A 23,136-nucleotide genomic window follows, 5' to 3' on the forward strand; every position below is an offset into this window, starting at 1 on the left:
GGGTTCTAAAGGGAAAGTAACTCGATATAATCTGTGTAATGTACATCATTTATCTGTGCTCTAAGGAATGAATATTAAACTAAAAAGCCTAAATAATTCAAACTCTATCGATAAATCACTACAAGTAGGCATCGATATAAATTAAAAATGCTAGTGAAAGTTACAGAACTTTGACAATAGAGAGGTAAATCTATTCATATTTGTATATAGTCGTTGTTTTTTTTAATTTAAATTTGGCCATTCATTACTTGGTGAAACATCGATCATACCAAGTTGGTTTCAAAATGTACACATGTACTACGATGTTTCAGGAAACTTCAGAATCTATGATTGTTTGTGTTTCGAATTCCACAACCATCGATTTCGTAAAAATTCTCACGCTTTATGAGGTTGTTAACACAGCTGCTAACGGTGCGTATGCTTAACCGAGCTTTATTTCCTGTAGTACGGGGAGAAAGAAAAAAAAAAATGAGAAAGATTTGTCGTACTCCAGGGTTAGCGGTACGGCGCATGTTTCGTTTCCCTATTGGTTGATTCTTTGTAGGCTCGTCTCTATATACATAGGTAAATCTTATATCGTATGGTGGGGTGTCACATGGTGTCACACATACAGGTACCTTAGTCAGATGTTACCAATACAATATCTGATCAAGCGTTGGTAGGTGTAGGAATGTAGGAGTATGGTTTACGAAACAAATTAGCTTGCACTGACTCATATATAGCTAGTGTAAGTATTCATTGTTCATGTTTAAATGTATATGAGTTCTACAGATACGATCTATTCGTTAAATTTTTTAAGTTTTCAAAAGAAAACGTTATTATATAAATATGTTAAACATATAAAATGTTGTGTGTACGTGTAATAAAAAATGAATACTTTCTTTTATATTATTTTATTTTATTATTGCATCTTATATCCGATACAATCAAACAATAAAATTATTTGATATGTTTTCGACTAAACTTTTGCATGCAGATAAGCTTTGTCCTTCCTTGTTTCTGATCAGTTATATTCTGGTTTCTCTAATTGTTCCGAACATTTTATCTTATATTTATTTATGGAAAAATAAGAATTTTAAACGACATACACTTTAGATTCATTGAACATTGTTTTCTACATTCAGAGTCATTTGTATCGAACACAGCTTTTTATTTTGTAAATAGTCAAGAAATAAAACGTAATTACTTCCAGAATAATTCTGAAAAATATAATTTAAGGAGATGTTCTTTGAATATTAAATTCTGAATGAAAAATAAAATAGATCGATGTAAGTAGCTATCTTTCACTCTGTTATTTACTTATCAAATAATCATCATCCGATTTCACGAATATCGATGTGAAATAATTTCTCTTTGCCGAAAATATTCGGGGGCAACGGTAGCTAATTTTTAATCGTGTTACAATGTCCGATAGTGGTCGTAAACAGTGCGAAGAATGGCTTTCACTCTGGCAGGAGGACGAGATTCCTCGTCATTAAGTGATACGTTTTGTTAATTGACTATGCAAAATAAGGTGACAGACAGGTCCGTGCCTCCGGTTAGAATTAATTACAGTAATCGATTCGACACAGTGAACGAAAGTTGTATAAAATATTATACAAAAGCCACGTTCAAACAACAAAATCTGCAGGTTCGTTGTTTTAGTGATTTCAAGATAGAAACATGGCTCATATCTGGATTATCAATCATGTCAATACAAAGAATGTTGATAATATTAGTAATATTATTAGCCATGTTAATTTAGAAAAAAAAGAAAAAATCAGGCGAAAAAGGAGGAAGGGAAAAATCGTAATGGGATTTAATGATCGTATTAATATACTCGAATCGATGGAGGAACATGTCGGGCTTCTGTTTCGTCCAGTGTCGTGTCGATGACAGGACGATAAGAAATGCTGATCTGTAAAGATGTAAATATTTCTGATATTTCAATTGATAAAAAGAATACACAATTATCGTATTATGTAATCTCGCAAGTTTAAATATAATTGGCGATAAAGTTTCAAAATTCGGTTCAAATGCAGCGACACTTTTAATTTTATTTAATCATGATCGAAAAATCATTTAATAAAAATCATTGCGTCCCCGCTATAATATAATAGTAAGAATATAATATTAATAATAAATCAATAATATAAAGTAAAAATGTTGACTATAAAAAGCTAAAGTTATCAATAAACAAAATAATTCTATCGGAAAAAGTATACCATCGAGGCGCTAACATGCATTGATATGCCGTGAAATAAGTGATAAAGGAAAATAGGAAATCCCGATAACTTACCGATCCATCTGGTCGCGACCATGTGAGTGTGTGTTTGCGCCAATGCTCAGCATATGATCGTTTCTTCTGACCTTCAAGCGGTTTCGAGTAATCGTATTCATCGATTCGTTCCTGCAAATATAATTTTCGTTCGATTTTGTCGTGAATATTAGCCAGCTGTAGATCGAATTAGATCTTAGATTAAACAAAGATATAAATACTTTGAAATCATCCCGAGCATGAGACCCTCGAGATTCTTTCCTGTTTTCGGCCGCGTAAACGATGTGCATACAAACCAACATCATGTTTTGTAATTCTATGGCTTCTACCAGCTCTGTGTTCCAGATTAAGGATTGGTCTTGAACCTAAAACAATTCGAACATGTTATAAGTTTCAATTCTTTCTAATTCTTGACACGTATTAATTGTCAGAAAATTTCTTTTATTCCTGATATATATTAATTTATGTCCAATAAATTTTGTTCTTTAATCTATTCCAAAGATAAAGTTCAACTTATAATTTTGAGCATCGAAAATTGATCCCATTTATCGTTGAAAACACTCAGCCATTAACACTTAACTATTGCTACGTTTGTAATACATAATCTTATCTGTTATCTGCTCCTGACTCCTACTTACATCGTATCAAACACAAACCAAACCTATTGTTATTTTATATTTTCGGTATGTCTTAATAAATTATTTATGAGGCTGTGTGTACATAACTCTATGTAGCAGATCGGCGAGGCTGCCTCGCACTATTTGTATATAGCTTAATATTTCTTTCTTTCTTCTGTTCATGTTGACATCGTCTGATGAGAAAAACTTGAGATAGTATATCGTATGACAGATAAAATAGATTAAATGTCCAGAAGCTGAAGACCTCATAACTCAATCTTACATAAATGCAACATTTCGATCAATTCACCTACACATATATCCGGCAAGTCGCAGGTAAAGAGTCGCGTCATCTCACGACATCCTCGTTGTAATACATCACAGGTTCTGAACACCGAGCAATACTTGTGCATAGTTTGCTGCATCTCTTCTCGCAGCTCGGCGATAGGAATACAACCTTTTGCATAGCGAGTCGCGTCGAAGCGGCAAATGGACTCCTCGCCAACAATCTGCACACATACGTAAGTATGTAATTGAGTATAGTTATAAGAGAAAAAATAACAATAGGATGTTAATAATAGCCAGTATTTTGTTTCATTATTTGATTCAAAGCTTCAATTGCGTTTGAGTTTTATTATTGAAAGATGAATGAGAGATTATGAATAAAAATTGGTTAAACCTGTCAGCATAAATGATTTTAATATAAACGTATATCGTTGGTATTTCAAACTTTTCAGTGACAACATCGAACTTTAATTTTTAATTCAGATAGAGAATTATTATGTACGTAAAGACGTCACATACACGTAAATGAAAATAGCTGTGTATAATTAACAGAGGAAAAATCACAATAGGATATTAATAATAGGCAGCATCTTATGTTCAATTGTTCAACTTGAATCCTCGATTCGAGTTTCACTATTCAGAGTTGAATGTTTTTATTGCAGGATGATGAATGAGAGGTTATGAATGAAAGTTAATTGAATTAAAATGTCCTAATGTGTTCTTTGTGTATTTAATATACAACTTGAAGGTTCACAATCGAATAATTTGAGATATTTCTGATTAGAATAAATAATTTTGCTTATTTAATAGAATGAAATAAAGATATACAATACATATTATAAAATTAAAAAAAAAATATTGTAAAATTAAATGAAATAAATTCTATATGAGGCAAATATTTTGATATTTTAAATGTCATTGCTATTTCACACACATACACACAAACAAATTTGACAATTAATTGTAAATCCTTCTTAATATTTTGCCGTTAAAACATAATATACTTGTAATAATATACTTCTAATATAATTCTAATTGAATTTCATTGCTTCATACGGTGAACGACGTATATGTAGGTTATCGGTGAGACTACAAAATAAAATAAAATTACAAAAAACAGCAGATTTAATTTCTTTCTTACCTTTAAAAGTAATAAATTATAATTGGGGTAATCTTTAGTATTTTATGTTTAAAAATTAATAATTATTATTATTATACATAAACCAACCATCTGTGAAATATTTATGTTATTAGTGTTTCACTTTTGTCTGAGATAACAGATCTTAAAATCGAAGCATTTACGTATTTAACAAAGTTTACCGATGAGTATTTCATATACAGAGTGGATGTATTATAATACAGATAGCCATAGCATATTGTACAATTTTTGTAAGTATCTTCTTCAATTATGATAGCAGTATAAACGGGTCCTAGTAAAAAAACTATGTGAGTTTATATGTAGCGGCACTCGACAACAAACTTTCCAACGGTTTCTGTCCCGTGGCTCGCTACACAAAGACCCTATCCTTCGGTCAAGATGATTGCCAGATATCGAGGCATTCCTACAGAACATTTTCAGCTAGCCTAAGGACCCGCTATAAACCTTAGGATATATTTAGCTAAGATCCTCCAAAGGGACAAATAGCCTCTGTCTTAACAGTCCCTACACATACCATCCACTACGGGAAGATTCTGGAAATTTGCTTTCCTCACGTACGACGCTTCCCGCTAGCGACTTTCTCTCAAAGGTGATTAGCATCCTTTTCAAACCACCAATTCGAAATTTGGCCAATTAACAGCGACGTCCATTTCCCTCACTTTCCGAACCAACGCTTTCCTCAACGAATCCGATGATTTCGTATCCAGAGACATACCCGCAGCAGAACCTATCTCGGCCTCTACACACTAGCACTAGGCTTCCGCACCTATCACGACCTATCCACCTCAAATTGGTGACCCCGACGTGATCTACAGCAACAAAAGAGGCGTGACCGTGATAGCTCTACCGAGACTTCCATTATCGCGCGAATCTAAGACTGTGACAATCTGGACCCTACCGCTACGACAAACACGGAACGGCCTTTCCATCTTCAGCAAACCACGGCACCTCACCTCCGATTGACGCGCAAAGCAGGTAACAGGATACGAGACGATGACCAAGCCAGGAATGATGTGGCCATCGCAAAGTTCATGGGCATCACCACCAGCATATCATACTAAAAAGAGGAGCAGAGGCCTACTCTTACGCGGAATGTCCCGCACCGTACCGACGAGTATCCACCGCCACATCGCAGACTTTGCGCAACATCTGCAGGGGTTTTTGACAACAAGCGGTCGACGCTTTATCCCGCATCGAAAGATAAATCCGCAGATGCCCGAACTCTCTCTCATAAACGTACACGGGAACAACGAACGAAATCATTACGACCAATATCTACAACACAAAGAAGAAACGTTATCACTAGTAAGGGGGTACTGTGGCGGCACTCGACTGCACAAATACCACCACTCCACACAAGCTAGCGTCGGATGACGGCAGCGCAGTGGTTAGAGCGAATGTTCGGAACCCGGGTTCGAATCCCGGCGACCGAAGTCCGATTTTTCTTCCACAATTCTCAAATAGGAAGAAAATACAGCAGTACCCCAGCAGCAACATCTACATCCAGCAGCTACTATTATCACGGACAACATATACACCTCATACAATACGCGAAGAAACATAATTTTGTATTCCAAAACTTATCAAGTATAAATTGTGCTCTTACGGATGGTAAGTCCTCGTGACGTTCTCCAGGTCTGGTCATGCAGTCGATCTGATCGGAGATTGCCTTGCCAAAAACGACTAACTCCAGAAGGCTATTGGCGCCTAACCGATTGGCCCCATGGACAGACACGCACGCGGTTTCACCTGCTGCCCAGAGTCCTTCGATCACGCTATCTTCCTCGTTTTCTCGCGTCAGAACCTTGGGTAGAGTTACCAATCAGTGATTCATGCTTTGTGCTTAGTTAATTTAGCGAAGGGCGTTTTAACTACTCACCTGTGCTCGCCAGTTCGTGGGTATGCCGCCCATATTGTAGTGGACTGTGGGAATGATAGGTATCGGTTCTTTTTCTACATCCACGCCGCTAAAGACCCACGCTAAGTGCGAAATCCCTGGTAGTCGCGTGCGTATTGTTTCTACTGGCAAGTGATGTAGTTGCAAAAATACATGGTCTTTCTTCGGACCTACACCTCTGGAATGGAATAAATTTCATGGAAGTCACAAGGATACAGTAATTTCGTGCTAATAGAAGGAGATGATCTTTATGTGTTTAATTTTGCGAGTTAGGTTCGTTTGGATAAATTAGGAGTAACTTTCATAAGATCGTTATTAAAGTACAAATGTGGAAAGTATAAATTGTATATATTGATATAAGTTATTTATATATTTATATAATATTATATAACCTATATCAAAGATATAATTATATAAATAAAATAAATAAATAAATAAATATATGTATATAGACTTATATGTAAATTATGTATACGTATGTTTCTTAAAATATTTAGATATATGAATATCATTGAATTTTTTACAAATCATCTCACATAATAAATATAAAAAGTGTTACAATTTCTTATCAAGAAAACTTGAGGTTATCTCAGAGATTACAAGTTCATTTCGGACTTATGATGTAATAAAACTTTTCCATCTTTTTCCATCTATGACCTGAAAATTATTTCATGTGCTAGTATATAAATATTATATAAATAGATAAATTTAATATACCTACAGAGTATTAGATAATTTAATATGTCTACAGTAGTAAGTCTTCTTTCTCGTTCAATAGTTTTACCAAAGGTCAATATAGAAATCTTTTTTAAATTCTGATAAATGAGAGAGAAGATATAAGAAAATAGACATAACGGGACTGGGTAAAAACAAATCTGTATTCATAAAGTAACGGCGCCGGAGAGCACCGAAGAGTATGGTATGTCTCGTTATACAGTAGAACTCCATTTATCTTGACCAGCTCACCAAAAGTATATTTGTGAAGAATTAAGTTCATTTAATATTCCAAAAGTTAAAACCTAAGATATTAAGCGATAAAAGTCGGGGATGTATTTCACAATTTAATTGAATTTGACAGTGCGTATTTCTATTAAATGTATCGTAATTATCGCATATTAAATTATTTTCTTTTATTCGTACAATCTTGAGACTTTTCACTTGTGGTATGTATTACTTTAAACATTTCACCTATAGCTAGAGTTTATATTAGGTCGTCCGGAAAGTTTCTTCCGTTTTATAAGGAAATAATGGATGGACAACATTTTTTGTTTTATATTATTTTATCGAATTACGTATGATCCATTTTGTTCTATCAAAATAAAGATCACAACGTTCGACAGATTAGGTTTCATGTTTGTATAAAGATGCGTTGTTGTAAAAGTCGTATCTGTAAAAGAAAGACACTTTTCCGACAACCTAATATAATCGGAGTTCACTGATTTTCCCCACTACCAGTGAATTCCAAGTAATAGGAGTTCACGTCCAGATAAAAGTTTAATTTCTAAATTTAACCATAAGTTAATGTGTAATAAGTAAAATTCAAATAAATGGAGTTTTATTGTCGAGTATGGCCGCGAAAGTGTTAAACATATTCATAGAATTTCCTATATGCTTCACCTTCCTTCGAATATTTCCATTGTTATTGCTCTGGATACGATATCGCGAGACGCGAGGTCTTTCGCGTTCGGCGCGTATCGTTCCATGAAGAATTCTCCTTCGGAATTGAGTAGTTTCCCGCCTTCTCCACGGCTACCTTCTGTTATCAAAATGCCGCTGCCGTATATTCCTGGCGGAAAAATCGACTGGTTAAACGGGGAAAGCTTTTGCCCTCGCGGATTCTGTTTTCCTTTTTACTACGCAAATACCGGTTGGATGAAACTGGATGAACTCCATATCTTCAAGGGGCAATCCTGCTCTGGAGGCCATCGCCATACCATCTCCGGTGCATACATGTGCCGCAGTGCAGGACAGGTAACATCTTCCTGCTCCTCCTGTAGCTAATACCTGGAAAAGGTGTCAGCTTGTTTATCGGCTCGATATTTAATGCTCATGTTTAACGACCCGTCGCGCCGTTCCCTGGTTTCATGGGATAACATGGTAACATGATGCTAAGGATATCGTGTCTGAAATTTTTCAAAAGCGAAAACCACGATGAAATGTGGCATGCATGGGACTTATACATATATTTAGTAAACAATTTGCAAAGTGTTTTCTTTCTTCGTTCCCTTTACTTATTTTATCAAAAAATATAATTTCAATGCATACGACGTTATAAAATTAAAAGAATCGCTTTGTATACCGTCATGCAGCAAATATTTTAACTCTATTAATCAAAGATCAATGTTTACTGTATGATGAGCCCTGAAGCGATGCAGAAGTCCGGTTTCTAGTTCCCATGCTAAAACTCCCTTGCAGCATCGTCCGAACATAAGAAGATCGAGGGCAAAGTACTCGACGTAATAATGGACGTCGTAACGGAGGCTCTGCCCATATAAAGTGTGTAGTATTGCGTGACCGGTTCTATCCGCGGCGGCACAAGTTCTGTGAGCTTGACCACCTTTTCCAAACTTTAACGATTGTCCACCAAATGCACGTTGATAGATTTTTCCATCGTCCGTACGGCTAAAGGGACAACCTAAAATACGTAAATTTTGATACTGCTAATAGCTTAAAAATAAGACTTTGAAATTTTATATAATTGATATATAATTTTAATTTAATAAATTGATAAATTTAATTCTCAAATATGAGAGACTCTCAAATATGATTCACTAATATTAACTTTTTTCATTTTATTCCTTACTTATCTTATTTCATCAAAGAAGCTATATTTGGTACTTAAAAAATTACCATAATTTTCGAGTTCATAAACTGCTCGAGGTGCTTCTCTTGTTAGGAAATGTATCGCATCCTGATCTCCTAGCCAGTCAGATCCTTTAACGGTATCATACATATGGTAAAGCCAATTATCCTCCTTCTCATCGATAGCAGCATTTACTCCACCTTGAGCGGCGACAGTGTGAGATCTTGTAGGAAATAATTTTGTGACCACTGCCACGCGGTAACCCTTACTCCCTGTCAACAAAAGCACGAAAACAAGATCGTTGAGAATTGATAATTAAAGAATAATGAATTTTCTAATTTTATGTGGTAGAATAATGGCAGATAATAAACATAATAAATAATACATTCATTAAACTAATATGTACAATGTTTAACACGTTCAAACTGGTGTGATCCACTGGTGGGTCGTAACCTGCACTTCTATTTGGCGGCGTGGATCACCGGTGGGTCACACCATATTTTTATCATCGCGCGGCATGACCCGCCTGTGATTCATGCCATTTACGTTTCCAATTTTAATTTATAAAAACGTTATTTAACTTGAACTGGAATAAAATATAAATGTTATTGGAGAAGGTGCGTACGAAAAAGTATGTCGGCTTGAACGTGTTACGTAAACAAACTTCTTGGGTTCGAAATAGAAATTTTATAAGATGGCTAACTATTTAATATGATCTGACTGACCGGAGGGTTACGCCGCCTGATGGAAATGCAGATTGTGGCCCACCGATGAATCATACCAGTCAAATCTCGTTTACATGATTTATGAATTAAAAAATAGTTCATATTTTTAATTTCCCTTTCAAGTTGACTATAGAATTATGCAATGCATGTGCAACAAAATGCATAATTACTTTTTTAGCCTGTCTTAGAAGATATTAGCTTTTTTTACTGTAGAATATGAGATGGTTAATATACTATTTTAATTCAATTCTCGAGTTATATGGAACGTGTTTGTAATTAAATTACCTAAGCCAAAAGCCGCTCTCAACCCTGCACCACCCGCGCCCACGATTACAACATCGTAACAATGATCTATTAGGGGATAATCCTGCAAGCAGTATTTGAAACATTAAAATGTCAATTATTCGTGGACATACATTTTGAAAACAATAAATAACAAATTTTATTAGAAAATCTTTACGTTACTATTTTCCGTTCCACATTTGGCTTTTTCACCTGGACTGACATTTACATGAAAATATCTATTAGTTTTTCTGTTCAAGTATTGAGATTGTGAACCAAACCGCTACAAAAAACCGAAACATAAAAATCAAGGCACTTTAAAAAATTAGTTTTTTAATAATTGTTACTGCTTACAAAAAATCGTGGCAAACAGTTCACAAATCGTAACATTATTTCTTGAAGTTTGTGTGCAGCATGAAGTATAATTACACATAAACAAGCTGCTATGTTTGTTCGTCATTTGATAAAAGAAGCAAAATATTTAATCATGACTATTTTCAGAATGTAAAACTCATAGATAGGTACAGTACTAGATCTTGTACAAGCATAACTTTATTGCACTTGCAAAAATACAGTTCAAAACATAGATAATTTGTTATATTATTATTAGGACAATGTACATTTAGTTCGGTATGGATTTCCCTGTTAATCGGTTCATGACTTTATATTTATGTTCGTATATTTTGGTAGATTCTTTTTTTTAAATGTTCTCTTTCCTGTTTCAATGCTCTTCGAATACGGATGATAACGACGAATCACTCTTAGTAGAATATTGGCGCTATTTCGGCAGATGTGTAACAACTAATCTCGTTTTTTTCCTTTCCTTTTTTCCTTTCTATGAAGAAAGTTTTTCGACTTATTAAAGTTAAGTTTTTAGACTTATTAAAAGCGCTGCCCGTGCGTTTCGCTACCCACCCGTAATTTATTAATCTTAGTAACGATTAATCGTCGTTATTTGAGCACGAAATTGTACCAGCAATTGAACTATTACTAATAAATACTCTTAAACTTACGCTACAATTATTTCGTTACACACACATATATAAAATACATTATTTGAATAAATGTATGATTTATTTTTGTCCGCCTTGATTCGTTGTGCTCACTCTTATATAAAAAGTTCATAAAAAAATTACTAGGACGTAAATGCAGGGAGAAGGTGGAAGAAGGCGGTTTTCAATATATCGCTTACTTACAAAACGTAAAGTTGAAGAGTAAAAAGCAAAAACGATTAATGAGTATCAAATAATGAACAAGATAACCCAGAGTACAAAGAACAAAGTACATAATTGTTATACTATAAAATTATAATTTTCGTCCTGTCATGTACTTGCAGTTCAACAAAAAACAAATGCAAAGTTTCCTTTTAATAATGCGTATAAATGCTCGTCCATTTTTTGATGTGAAACAACAAAAATCATAATTTCACATATTTGTTACAAAGAATATAATCTGCGATGAAGCAATTGTATTATATGTAACTTTCATTTTATATTCTTATTTGATTTTCATACATATACGCGCGAATGTTTGAAATAGAACAAGTTTGAGTTTTACAATCGCAGGACGTTAAACCCAAATTAATTGACCTTTTAAAATCTAATTCTCGTGTTAACTAAGATAATAATGGCAAGTCCTTTAAATTGATATTACTCGATGACAGAGATGCAATTACTATCCAACAATTCTGCAATTATTTATATTCGGTTCTATTTTCTGCAACTTATTTTCGTTTTTCTTGTGTATTCGTTAATACTTGAAAATTTAACATTTCTAGATTTTTTTCTGTAAATTTCACAATGACCGAAAACCACATAGAGCACATAAGAGTGCCGTGTAGAGATCTAACTCTAAACTGGAAGAATAAAAAATCTTCTTTTCTCTAATGGTTTCACGAATATTTAAGATAGTTCTTCTTTCAATTCCTTTGTGCCGATACTTTATCCTTCGTGCTTCGAGTACCTGCTTATTACGATTGTTTATATATACGTTTGAATCGGTTTTTCATCTGCAATTTTAAACTATAGTTTCTTATAGACTATAGTCCCTTTTGTTTAAAAAGCTTTTGCAATCGATTCAAGGTTAAAACAATTTACTCAGAGTCGATTCTTTGTGCTTCAAAGTTGTTTTTATCGGTCGATCAGCCGAGTGCTTCAAAGCACGAGCCTTTTGATACCGCATTCACAACAAAACTTGGCAGTTTCCGGGAATTTGAAACCACATCGGTGACAATATTTGGACATCTTGCATTTGGTCATGTTCGTGACTCCATCGCTGTCTTGACGATTGTTCCTCAACAAATCCTCATCGAGGCATCCGACCACATCGTTAGTGCTGCGTCCATGATGCGAATATTTGCGATTTAAACTACGAGGAAGAAATTGAATGGGGTTTTAGGCATGCAGGAGATTACATGGTACTGGCGAAAATTACGGCAAATTACGGCAAATTACGGCAAATTACACACATAACCCAAAATATACTCTAGAATATAATCTATCGTTCGTGCAAAAATTGGCTTGGAAAATATTTAGAGTTTTGAAATGTATTATTGTAATGCAGAACAATCTTTATCGAAGCGGATAATTGTTAAGTAAAAAATATGCATACTTATAATATAAATTGATAGATTTGAGTAATAACATCGATTGAAATATAAGTATGAACGAAGAACTAGGGGCCAAATATTTTAAATATCTCTAAAGAGACGCGGAATATATGTATACAAAATTGTACCGTACAGGATATACATATACGTGCACGCGCGCGCTCGTGTGTGTGTGTGTGTCATGTAGTAGAATAACAAGATAAGAATTTTCTCTAATATTTTATACATACTATATCACTAAACAATCGCATATTAACCTGCTGTAGGCGGAATCGGCGCTCATTTTATTGTAATCTTGTCTTTTGTAGCTCTCGGGCGAAGATAGTTCCTCATCGCTAATCTGTCCATTGCGTTGTCTGCCTTGAACAGGACTAGATACGGATAAGGAATCACTTTTCATGAAGGATTTCAAGGAGGGGAAGGAACTATTTTCATTCTCGAACGAGGTCATCAATTCGTCGAACACAGAGTTCGATCGTTTGATGTCCACATCCGAAGATATTATAGAGCTAAGGCTCAAATTACTGCTTGAAAGGTTCGTATAATTATTATTCCTGCTATTTAGACTGTTATTTGACGACTTGTAGGTATCGCTATTTTTATGAAACGATCTTTTTTCATGAGAATTGTTCGAATTTTTTCGATCCGGGGTAGTTTTAGATGCGGAAGAGGACCGAACGGAGACGGAGCGATTAACGTTAGGCCGAATAACTTTTGTTGAGACTTTGTCGAGAATTTTATGAACTCTTTCCGAGTTACCAACAAAACTTCTATTACCACAATTTGTAGCGTCGATTACTTCACCGCCTAAAGCTTTCGATTTATCGATAATTATTCGTCTACCTAATTCTCTAACTGGAGATTTCTTTTCTAGCTTCGTTTTACAAATCGAACCTTTGAATTCCTTGTTCTCTTTGAGATCTTTAAGAAAAGCTTCTTGTGATAACGAGTTAGTCTCGGTGGAATCGCTCGAGAAATCTGACGCGAAATCGTCGAATTCCGATGGAGGAGCTATCAAGGATGATCGTTTTTCGGGACTCGAAAGAGACGGCTGGCAAGGATATTTGACGAAAGCTGAGGAATGAGAAAGAGGAAAAGAGGAATCTTGGTTTTGTTCGATCGGCGGACTGTCCGTCACGGATTGTTCGCTGGTATCCGACAGCAGGTCATTCATCTGCTGCTCTGCTAGTAAGAAAGGATCGTAATCCTTGCCGCTGAAAGCACAATTAGCGGTTCAATGTTATCCTTATTGCACTAGGAGACGTTTCTTTCAGGAACATATCGTTTTTTAATTACTAATAGTTTTGTGATTGATGCATTGATTATCCAAATTGAAATATTAATATAATTTCGCAGGAAAATTTATGATACAGAAAATAATGAAATTTACATATAGAGCTTACATAAAACTATGTATCAAGATTTCAAAAAGTTATCCGTCGATTTTCATAAATAGATGTCTTCGTAAGTAATTAAAAAATGTGTAAATAAATAAAATTAAAAATTTGAGAAATCATAATCTATAGTCTACCTATAGTCAATAATAAGCTTAAATTCAATTTGTATATCAATAATATTAAGTAAAACATTATATAACATAAATTTATTTACAATGTTTGTATCCAAGTATATAATAGAACTATAACAATCCTTTTTAATATATATTAAGGAATTTTAAGATTATTTTTTGTGATGTAGTTTATGGAACTCTACCAATACGTAAGATTAAAATGTTCAAGAAAGCATTTACTATACAAAAGATCTCAAAAAAGAAAGACGTCTTACATAGTAGAACCAATGCAGTGAGTAATATAAAATCTTATTTCGTAGAGGATATCGCGTATACGTACGTAAATATATACATGGAATAAATTGAAAATAGCTGCTTCAAATGTAGTAAATGTGCCATGATAAAATTTAAAACGAAGATATTAGCAGTAAACGGAAATTCATCGAAAAATCTGTCATCACTTTCCCATGCTTACATTGATCTGGAGTGTATCGAATTTTTCAGATTTCCTATTTTAGAAAGCAATCAACGAATGCCAAGGTCGATAATGCGCCTGTGGAACGATAACGATATGTACACAAAACATCAGAGAAGCATTTCAGCCTGGGATAAACATGCAAAGCATGTTCTTTAACCAATTTTCAAAGTAAATCTTCGTATAATGTGATAGTAAACTCGTGTGGAGTCACACATGCGATACAATATACATTAAAGAACGTGCCAAAATTAAATTTGCGGTTCGAACAATTAACGATATCATAATAAGAATTGGCTTGAAGCTGTCGTTTCGACAAAATGAGCTAACTTGATGACAATTCTGCGAGAAGTGAGAAATTTGTCTTGACAATGTTTGTTTATCCTGCTGGGACTTACGTTCTACCGCTAAGTACGAGATTAAAATCCGGTCTCCTGCGCACATAATTGCTCCATACGGGACGTAATGGCAGTTTTATATTCCTATAATATTGTACGTGTATTACGAAACCTAAATACAGTATAAAATTGATGTTTTCATTTCGTAACGGTGGATGAAAATTGATATTTTCAATTTGTAATAAATTACGTTACAAATGACAACATCGATAGCATATTATTAAATTGTTTATCTACGAAATATAGATTTAGATAACATTTCTAATTCAACTTAATATTTATTTTAAAGTAAATTTATAAAACTACTTTACTAGGAGCGAAATTGATTACTGTCGTCGTATTGTAAAGATTTGTTTTATAAAGAACTAATAAATATCCTGAAAAATAATCTAACAAGCCTATTCCTACCTGTGACATATCAAGGAAGAGTTACTGGGAACAGATGGGAGAATGCGAAATTTTGGGTTTCTCTTAAGAAACCTGCTCATCTCCTGATGCGGTGGATCGAGATTGATCAATCTATTCTTCGAAGCTTTCGACGCCTTCTCCCAATACGTTTGATTATCGATTTTCTCCTTTTCGTTGCAGTTCTTTTTCATTATCATATGGCTTTTAATCTCCGGCAATATTCTGAATCTGATACTTCTATTTCTTGTACCAATTTCCTCAATCGTTTCCACTTCAACAGATTCGACTTGCTTCACATCCGTGAGATCTACCGCATCGACGGATGATGCTAAACTATCGCTGCTTTCATTCAAAATACTCATATTTTCTACCTCGGTCGTTTTCGATCGATGTGGTTTCAAGGCTGTCGATCGATTTATTAACGAGTCATGCAATCGAACTCGTTGACTTAATCTAAAGCAAGATTTTGACAAAACTATCGATCGTAAACTGCGGGAATTCTGCTTGGTTCTATCATTTTTGTCAGAGACAGATTTGAAGTTATTTATATTATCTTGTACACGACGTTTGATGCTATTATCACTATCGTAATCGAAATCTTTGACCGAGCAATTTTTGTAGATTTCTTGCACTTCTTCGCTTATGACATCTTTTTTCACGGCAGATTCCTCGAATATATTTGACGTATTCTTTGAATTATTATTATCTTCAATAACAGTATATTCTCTCTTATAACAACAATCATCTTTTTTCAGGTTTGCACCGAAATGACTCGCTAAAGATTCAGTTAGATTGCAATTATAATTACTTTCGCTAAACTTTATTCTATTTTGTACTTCCGAAGACTCTTCCATAAGATTATTTGCTAGAACATTCGTATTTGACAATGTATCGCAAACTTGACCCTCAGAATGTAAGGAATTTTCATTAATATTAACAGATGCTTCGCCAACATTGTTCTCACATTTGAAATTTAGAGAAACTTCCGCCGGACAGTTACAAATATTTATTTGATTCGCAATTTCTTTCTTGTGCACTTTTGGAAATTCTATTTGCTCTTCTTTCTGCACTGGCGATGTAACATTCAAGAAACTTTCTCCTTTCTTTTTTAACAAGGAACACGTATCTCTTGACAAAACTTTTCTCTCTCTTTGTACTATCGGAGACGAAATTGTTGAGGAACCTTCTATATTTTTATTACATTCGTTATGTCTATTGTTAGAGGGACTAACTGCAAAATTAATCTTTTCCGATTTACCAATCTTATCACGAGACGAATGCCTTGAGTTTAAAGAATCTGAATGTCTGCTTTCAACCCGATATAACATCTCAGATCCTGTTTGCGTGTCAATTTCCACTTTCCATTCAGAATTTTCTGGTAGTAGGCATAATTCTTTTTTAAAATTTTCGTAATCCTCGCATTTGAATTCAGAATAATTCTCAATGTTCATAAACGGTGTGCTTGATCTAGTTGGTTGTAACATAACGTCTGTATCAAATGGATTAGTTTCCATTCCTATCCAATTTGTTTCAGAATTATGAACCGCATCGTTATTAATATTCTCATTTCTTGTAGAATATTCACATTGACTTTCTACCGATTGATTTGAATTTTTTGTATCAATATCAGGTTCATCATTATCATTGTCGGCAGTTTTAATATATTTTCGTTTACTCCATTCATTATTTGGTTGATCATTATGTAATATTAATTGAGTTACCTCTTGATTTGCTTCCTGCATATTACTATTAACAATTTTTTTATTTTCTTCAGGCTCACTTATCTTGCAGATGTCTGCAAATTGTCCATAGGAAATTGAAGATAGCAAATTTTCTTCAAATAAAGGCAGTATGTTTCCTTTTATATTTCCTTCTATCGCACCAATGCTTTCATTTGCATGTATAGTTTTTAAATTTTTGCAATCTAATAGTCCTGTTCCTTTTATTATAGGTACATTGGCATTCAATGCATGAATATCGCTATTTTCACACAAATTTTCTTGTGAATGCATAACTTTGAAATTATTACAAGAATTCTTCGCATTATCTTCAAAATTATCTTGTGCAAAAGAATCAGCAGAAGTGGTCGGTTTTAGTTGCTTCTTCTCTAAAATTCTATCCCTCGATGATTTAAAACTTTCAGAAGGCGATATTGCATCTGAGGTTTCGAAATAAAAATTATCTTCTTGAGATCGCACTTTATTCATCATTCCTTCATCTTTTATTACGGAATGCTTTGACACATTTGTTTTAAGAGTTCCCAGTTTTAAATTTCTACAAGAATTTCTAGAATCGCTTGTTGTATTCGCTTCTTCAGAGACAACGGAATTAATCGAAGAAGTATAAATGTGACTCATTCTATCCAAATCTCCTAAACAGAATTCCACACGAGGACTATGTCTTACTGGTTTCCATTTTTTACTCCTCGTAATATGCATGTCGTCAGTTTTATCACTCATTAGCGAATCTTTAAACGAATACGTTTGATTCAACGTTGTTGACGCAATCGACCGATTCATGTTTTCCACATTCACACTTAATGCAAATTCGACATTTTCCATTTGCTTTTCGTTTGAAGATAAATCCTCAATGCTTTCTTTCAGATCTCTCACTTGATTTGTTTCCACAAGCTGTTTCCATGTTATCAACTGATTTTCTCTATATATGATGCATGACTTCACAGTGACACCCATAATGTCGTCGTTAATCGAAATATCGTTTAATGTTGGATTGCCTTGACTTCTAGCTGAGACGATGTTCGCTTTCAATGATCTAGCAGAATGTAATGGTTGATGCTTCTCGACTTGTTTAGTTTTCTGGCTCGTGGTTTTATCTTGTCTCACTATTCCTTGTGTCTTTTTTGATTGTTTGCTGTACGATCTTGGCAAGGGGACGCTGTTGCACTCCTCCAAACTTTCTTTCTTATGTTTTAAGGGCGGAACAGGGAGGTGAGAGGTTCTTTTAACAGGGGGAGCAGGTCGAAAGGTAACCGGTCCGGCCTCGTCTTCCAGTGGTCTGAGGATGAGGAAACAGGATCAAGGATGTGTGCCTGACATCAGGAGAAGGTCATCAGGCTTTATCAATATCTGATGCATGCTGTCGCTTAAATATTTCTGATTAAAAACAACCTTGTCCCTTTTCCTTCTCCTCATGCACGCTACTAACATGTACTTAAATTAAGCTCCACGTATATATTTCCTAAGACGCACATTGATTGTGATTATGTATATTCAAAGGCAACATACCTATTTATACGATCTATCAATCGCGACTTCATCGGAACCGTAGGGCTGGAGGACTCTCTCGTTTGACTAAGACGTCTGCTGTAATTGTAAAAGTAATTTAGTCAAATTAGAGTATATGCATGTATAGATATTGTTTGAGAAGTTCGTTTCATTAAAAAAGTGAAGTTTTGATTTTTGAAAGATGTCATTGAATTTATAAGGTGAAAGATAGTTAAAGCGTAGATTTTTCACTGAATTTATACGTACTCCAGTCACATGAACCGATTTATGATAGGGTAACTTCATTTATAATAGGCTCGAGGCTCAAATAAATGAATTTCAGCTGTATGCTAAAAAGTATTCGCTTTTTTCCTGAAAAACGTCAAGCAACTTACACGACAGTCGATTTCTGTTTAACGGGGTTGTCTTTGGTCTTGTTGCAACTCGGTGCTGATGCGCTCTCTTTGGCTTTATTATTAGCTGCCAATGTCGGCAACGTTTTGTTGCCGGAACTCAGGGTGATCGCTGAGCCTGTAGAATACTTCTCGCGAGTTGCTTGTCGACGACTCTTCAACACTGGAGCTCGATATTTCATCCTTGCTTCAAGACGTTCCTTGGCGATGTTCGTCGCAGGGCTGACCGGCGCTCGTGTAATTCTTTCCTTGCACCAGGCCACGTGTCTGTCGTATGCCTTGACACCAAAATGCCGATTACAGGTAGGACACATGCCCTGTTCATTAGCGCGTGTTGGTGCGTTTGATATGATCGTTGTGCCACACTGTTTCTGCATCGTAGAATCTGCCTAAAAATATATTGCAGCACTGTATAAAATCCTACGATATGCAAATAGATTTTATATATTCAAATTTATAACTTATATATCTTATATAATAATTATTACTACACAGTAATAGATACACAGATGAAAATCCAATCAGCAATAATTATATTACGATTTAGCAACAAATTAGCGAAGCAGATACAAGGAAACTATAATTTTATAAAGCACTTCGCGAAGAGAATTCATTGCATGCACGAACGCACTTGTATCATTCGTGATGCATCTGGGTTAATTCTACCTGCAATTCTCACCTCTCTGCCTGCCTCACTAGTTACCTTCTCATTTCAATTCAACCGTGCAATCTTATATTACCCAATTATTCCGTTTACATATTATGTATAAATTTATCTCTTGAATGGAAGTCATAAATATACAAAATTATTTGTAACAATTGTGCCAATTATTTTTACTGATCGTTCCGTTTCATTAGGTTAATTATGAAATAATTATTTACTAATTTAGTAATTATTTCCTTTTAAAAACACAAGTAACAATTTTTCTTAAACATACGATACGTTTTACATAATACACAAAGGTATGTATTTCAAGCTAACTTGCTTATCTGATTTTAAAATTAAAATTAAAGCCGCTGACTTTTATTAATCTTGAGATTGAATATACACTTGTAAAATTTGATTGGTTTACGTTAATATATCAGAGAATTCAAGACTTACGATTTCATTGCGTGCTGCGCGGATAGCCCGCAGAAAATCATCATGCGTTTGTTTCCAAGTGGATTTGGGATTGGAGAATTTATCATCCAGTGAACGTCGTTTCTTCTCTTGCTTGGGCAGAAACTCTGCCAACTCGGTGCCCTGGATCCTCTGTTTGGCTGAGTCGAAGGGCTTCCTCTTCTTGTTCGCGGATCGCTCGCAAATCTTCGAGTGCTTGTCCAACGACTGCGGCATAAAGGTCCGTGCGCAGATCGCGCACGGCAGAAGGATGGGCGGCACATCTGTGTCCATTTACCAAGAATTAATGGGCTGCTGCGATCCTCCTGTTCGACAGGCACATGAGATGCGTCCGTATATCGAGCAGAATGAATCAGAACGATCGAAACGCGTCAGCCAGCATTAATGAGCCGATATCAATGTATCTTCAACAGTTCGACCTGATAATATTCTCATCTCTTTCAATCGAGGAATCCATGATTTCTGACTCAGACTGCGATAAATGGAAGTCATTCGAACGTGCACACATGAACGCGTCGAGAGATTAGTAATCTTAGTATTAATCGGTACGTTAGAGCTTAAGTGAAGTCACTGAAATCTTACAAATTACAATGTTAATTTTAGCTTTAACGATTAAAGCTTTTTTAAAGATTTATTTATATTTATAAGCTTCAAATAAAGATTTATTTGAAAATCAGCAGCGCCGTACCACAATTAATTCTAACTCAGTTAATATCACTCTGTACCAAAGGTTAATTCGTCAAACTTAAAGTCTCCGAAATTATTGTCCAAACTATTCGCTTCTCATAACTGATAATGTCCAAACTAATCACTTCAATACCCAGGGTCGCGATGAAACTATTAAGGCAAAAAACAGAAACACGTAGAGATCAAGCGCATGTAAAAGTATCGATTCGATATCGAACAAGATCGAATTCTATGAATCGATAGGTAATTGACGGTCGAACAGATCGATCGTTTGCAGTGCACGCGTAGATAACAGCCACCTGTGTGGTTCTTCTTTTGAACGACGTCCACGACAACAAAGATGAGGTGGAGGTGGATGAGGACGAGGTGTCGCCCTCGCAAGAACTACTCGCCCACGAACGATCAAGCTTCCTTTTTTGGTGTACCGAGTTACCGTTTGAGCATTATGAGTCTTGTGTTGCGCTATGGACGAGAGCTGCAGCATGTTACTCTCAGCGCGGCGACTCCTTCCTTCCCCGCTTTTTCGATGACTTCCATGACCACGTTAAATACCGTCCAACGTTTGCCTTTTCGAAATGTCACCTTCACGGACGAATTCATAATCCTGCTGACGCGTTATTCATCGATGATTAGCGACGGATGGTTTTCATTCTCTTTATGCGGATCACTGCGATTTTTTTACGTTGTACACCGATGATAGTACGAATCTTAAGAAATGTACGAGATAAATTTATGAGCGTATTTTTCTGAACCTGAGTTTCAGGAGCCTGCTACCGAGAAGATTTAAAAGGGCAATTTTATTTGCAATCATCGTCGATAAATCTAATAAAGTATCCTCTCACGTGTTTATTGCATCAGGAAAGATATTTCTATTATTCGATTTTAAAATTACTAAGGATTCCAGATATTCACATTGTTACTTCAGGAAGAAATTATATCATCTTTCACTTGCAGGTCACGTAACTAACAGTAAGGCGTAAAGTAACGAGCGAGCCATAAAATACAAGATAACAATATTGGCATTCTCTTTCATTACCAACCGAGGAGATCCAATGAATTCCGCGTTATTTATAACACTATTTCCAGGAACGTTCGATCCTATCGTTTGTGATATAAGCATCAAGAGACAAGATTATGATACATTATAACATGAAGAAATTAATATTAACTTCAATATATTCTAACTGGAATATCCTTTGTTTAACTAAACTATAAAAAAACCTTTGATTGCAACATTCACCACATGAAATATGAACAAAGAAAAGAAAAAATATTAACGACGAATCAATAAAATCGTAATTTAAAGTTAACAGAATCAAATTTGACTGTTAAGTTGTTAATTAGAAATGACACAATGGTTAGACCAGAGTAATCAAAGGCGAACGGAAAACACTCACAAAAGTTTGAGAGAATCTCCACTTTTCATCGCATAAATCTCACCTGATTCACGGAATTGTTCGACTTGAACTATTTCTTTTAAGTTAATAAGTTGCTCTATCGTCGAACAATGATCATAGGGCGGCCCTTGGTCCGCCCCTGCGATAGCTCCTCTCGAAACACAGCACAACATTGAAGAGCATGGAGACGCACCGACTGAGTCTTTCCATCGGCACGAGGCTGTTCTTGTACGCAACGTGTATCCGTGATCTCGTTCTCTTCTCTTGTTAAATGGAGTTTATTTTAGGTGTCACTACGAGAGAGTCGGGAACGTTTGCTCCTTCCTTTTAATAGCGATAGGATTGATACTCTCACTCTCACTTTACTCTCTCATTCTCACTCTATCAAGAAAATTAGTCGAGGTCAATTTCTAGATAACTTCTAGTTCTAAATTTTTTAATGTAGTAGGAGATAAGGACATATATGTACATATGTATACATTGTGTACACTTATTTTCTCTTGAATTCAAATGTAATATTAAAAAATGCAAATATAATGCCTCCATATGTGGAAATTACCTTTTTTAAGCCTTTTAAAATATTTTCTAATATTATCTTAAGTATATTTTGAGCAAGTAAAAATATTAAAAAGAATTTAAAATAATTTAAAATAAGTAATTATAGAGGACAATCTTTTTTGGACTTAATAAATTCGTCTCTGAAGAGTTAAATAATTTTGTGAAGTATCAAATACGAGGCTTCGAATAAACTGTAAATGTGATTTTAGATACACGATGCCTCTTTGCCACCTAAGCCGTCACAACAGATTGTTTTGAAACATATAGCGAACATCTATTCATTATGTAAGACGAATTATGTGGACTTTTTTCC

At 34.9% G+C, this 23,136-nt stretch overlaps 2 protein-coding genes and 1 long non-coding RNA gene across 8 annotated transcripts; 1 reads left to right on the plus strand and 2 right to left on the minus strand.

Annotated features, from left to right (window-relative positions):
* Positions 1–881: 881 nt before the first annotated feature.
* LOC122565828 (succinate dehydrogenase [ubiquinone] flavoprotein subunit, mitochondrial-like) lies at positions 882–10,153 on the minus strand. 6 transcript variants are annotated; one of them, XM_043722228.1, is made up of 11 exons: positions 10,029–10,153; positions 9,066–9,290; positions 8,564–8,850; positions 8,081–8,219; positions 7,833–8,001; positions 6,198–6,393; positions 5,925–6,122; positions 3,189–3,383; positions 2,479–2,622; positions 2,279–2,389; positions 882–1,897 (listed from the first exon to the last, which is right to left on the minus strand). In XM_043722228.1, the coding sequence occupies exons 2-11, from the start codon at positions 9,166–9,168 to the stop codon at positions 1,811–1,813; spliced, it is 1,629 nt and encodes a 542-aa protein (XP_043578163.1). In that variant the 5' UTR covers positions 9,169–9,290; positions 10,029–10,153; the 3' UTR covers positions 882–1,810. The 6 variants fall into 6 exon arrangements, 3 of the variants coding, with proteins under 3 accessions (XP_043578163.1, XP_043578162.1, XP_043578161.1); XM_043722227.1 differs by lacking the exon at positions 10,029–10,153 and adding an exon at positions 9,644–9,688; XM_043722226.1 differs by lacking the exon at positions 10,029–10,153 and adding an exon at positions 9,425–9,611.
* On the plus strand, positions 3,281–13,649 carry LOC122565837. Its single transcript, XR_006316292.1, has 3 exons — positions 3,281–3,395; positions 12,942–13,168; positions 13,508–13,649. It is a non-coding gene; the product is annotated as an uncharacterized LOC122565837 (long non-coding RNA).
* LOC122565834 lies at positions 10,560–22,646 on the minus strand. Its single transcript, XM_043722239.1, has 8 exons — positions 22,309–22,646; positions 20,164–20,444; positions 19,044–19,450; positions 18,670–18,747; positions 15,425–18,439; positions 15,017–15,100; positions 12,891–13,847; positions 10,560–12,392 (listed from the first exon to the last, which is right to left on the minus strand). The coding sequence occupies exons 1-8, from the start codon at positions 22,436–22,438 to the stop codon at positions 12,179–12,181; spliced, it is 5,166 nt and encodes a 1,721-aa protein (XP_043578174.1). The 5' UTR covers positions 22,439–22,646; the 3' UTR covers positions 10,560–12,178.
* Between the last annotated feature and the right edge of the window lie 490 nt (positions 22,647–23,136).

The sequence above is a fragment of the Bombus pyrosoma genome, linkage group LG3 (assembly GCF_014825855.1).
Source record: "Bombus pyrosoma isolate SC7728 linkage group LG3, ASM1482585v1, whole genome shotgun sequence".
NCBI lineage: Eukaryota > Metazoa > Arthropoda > Insecta > Hymenoptera > Apidae > Bombus > Bombus pyrosoma.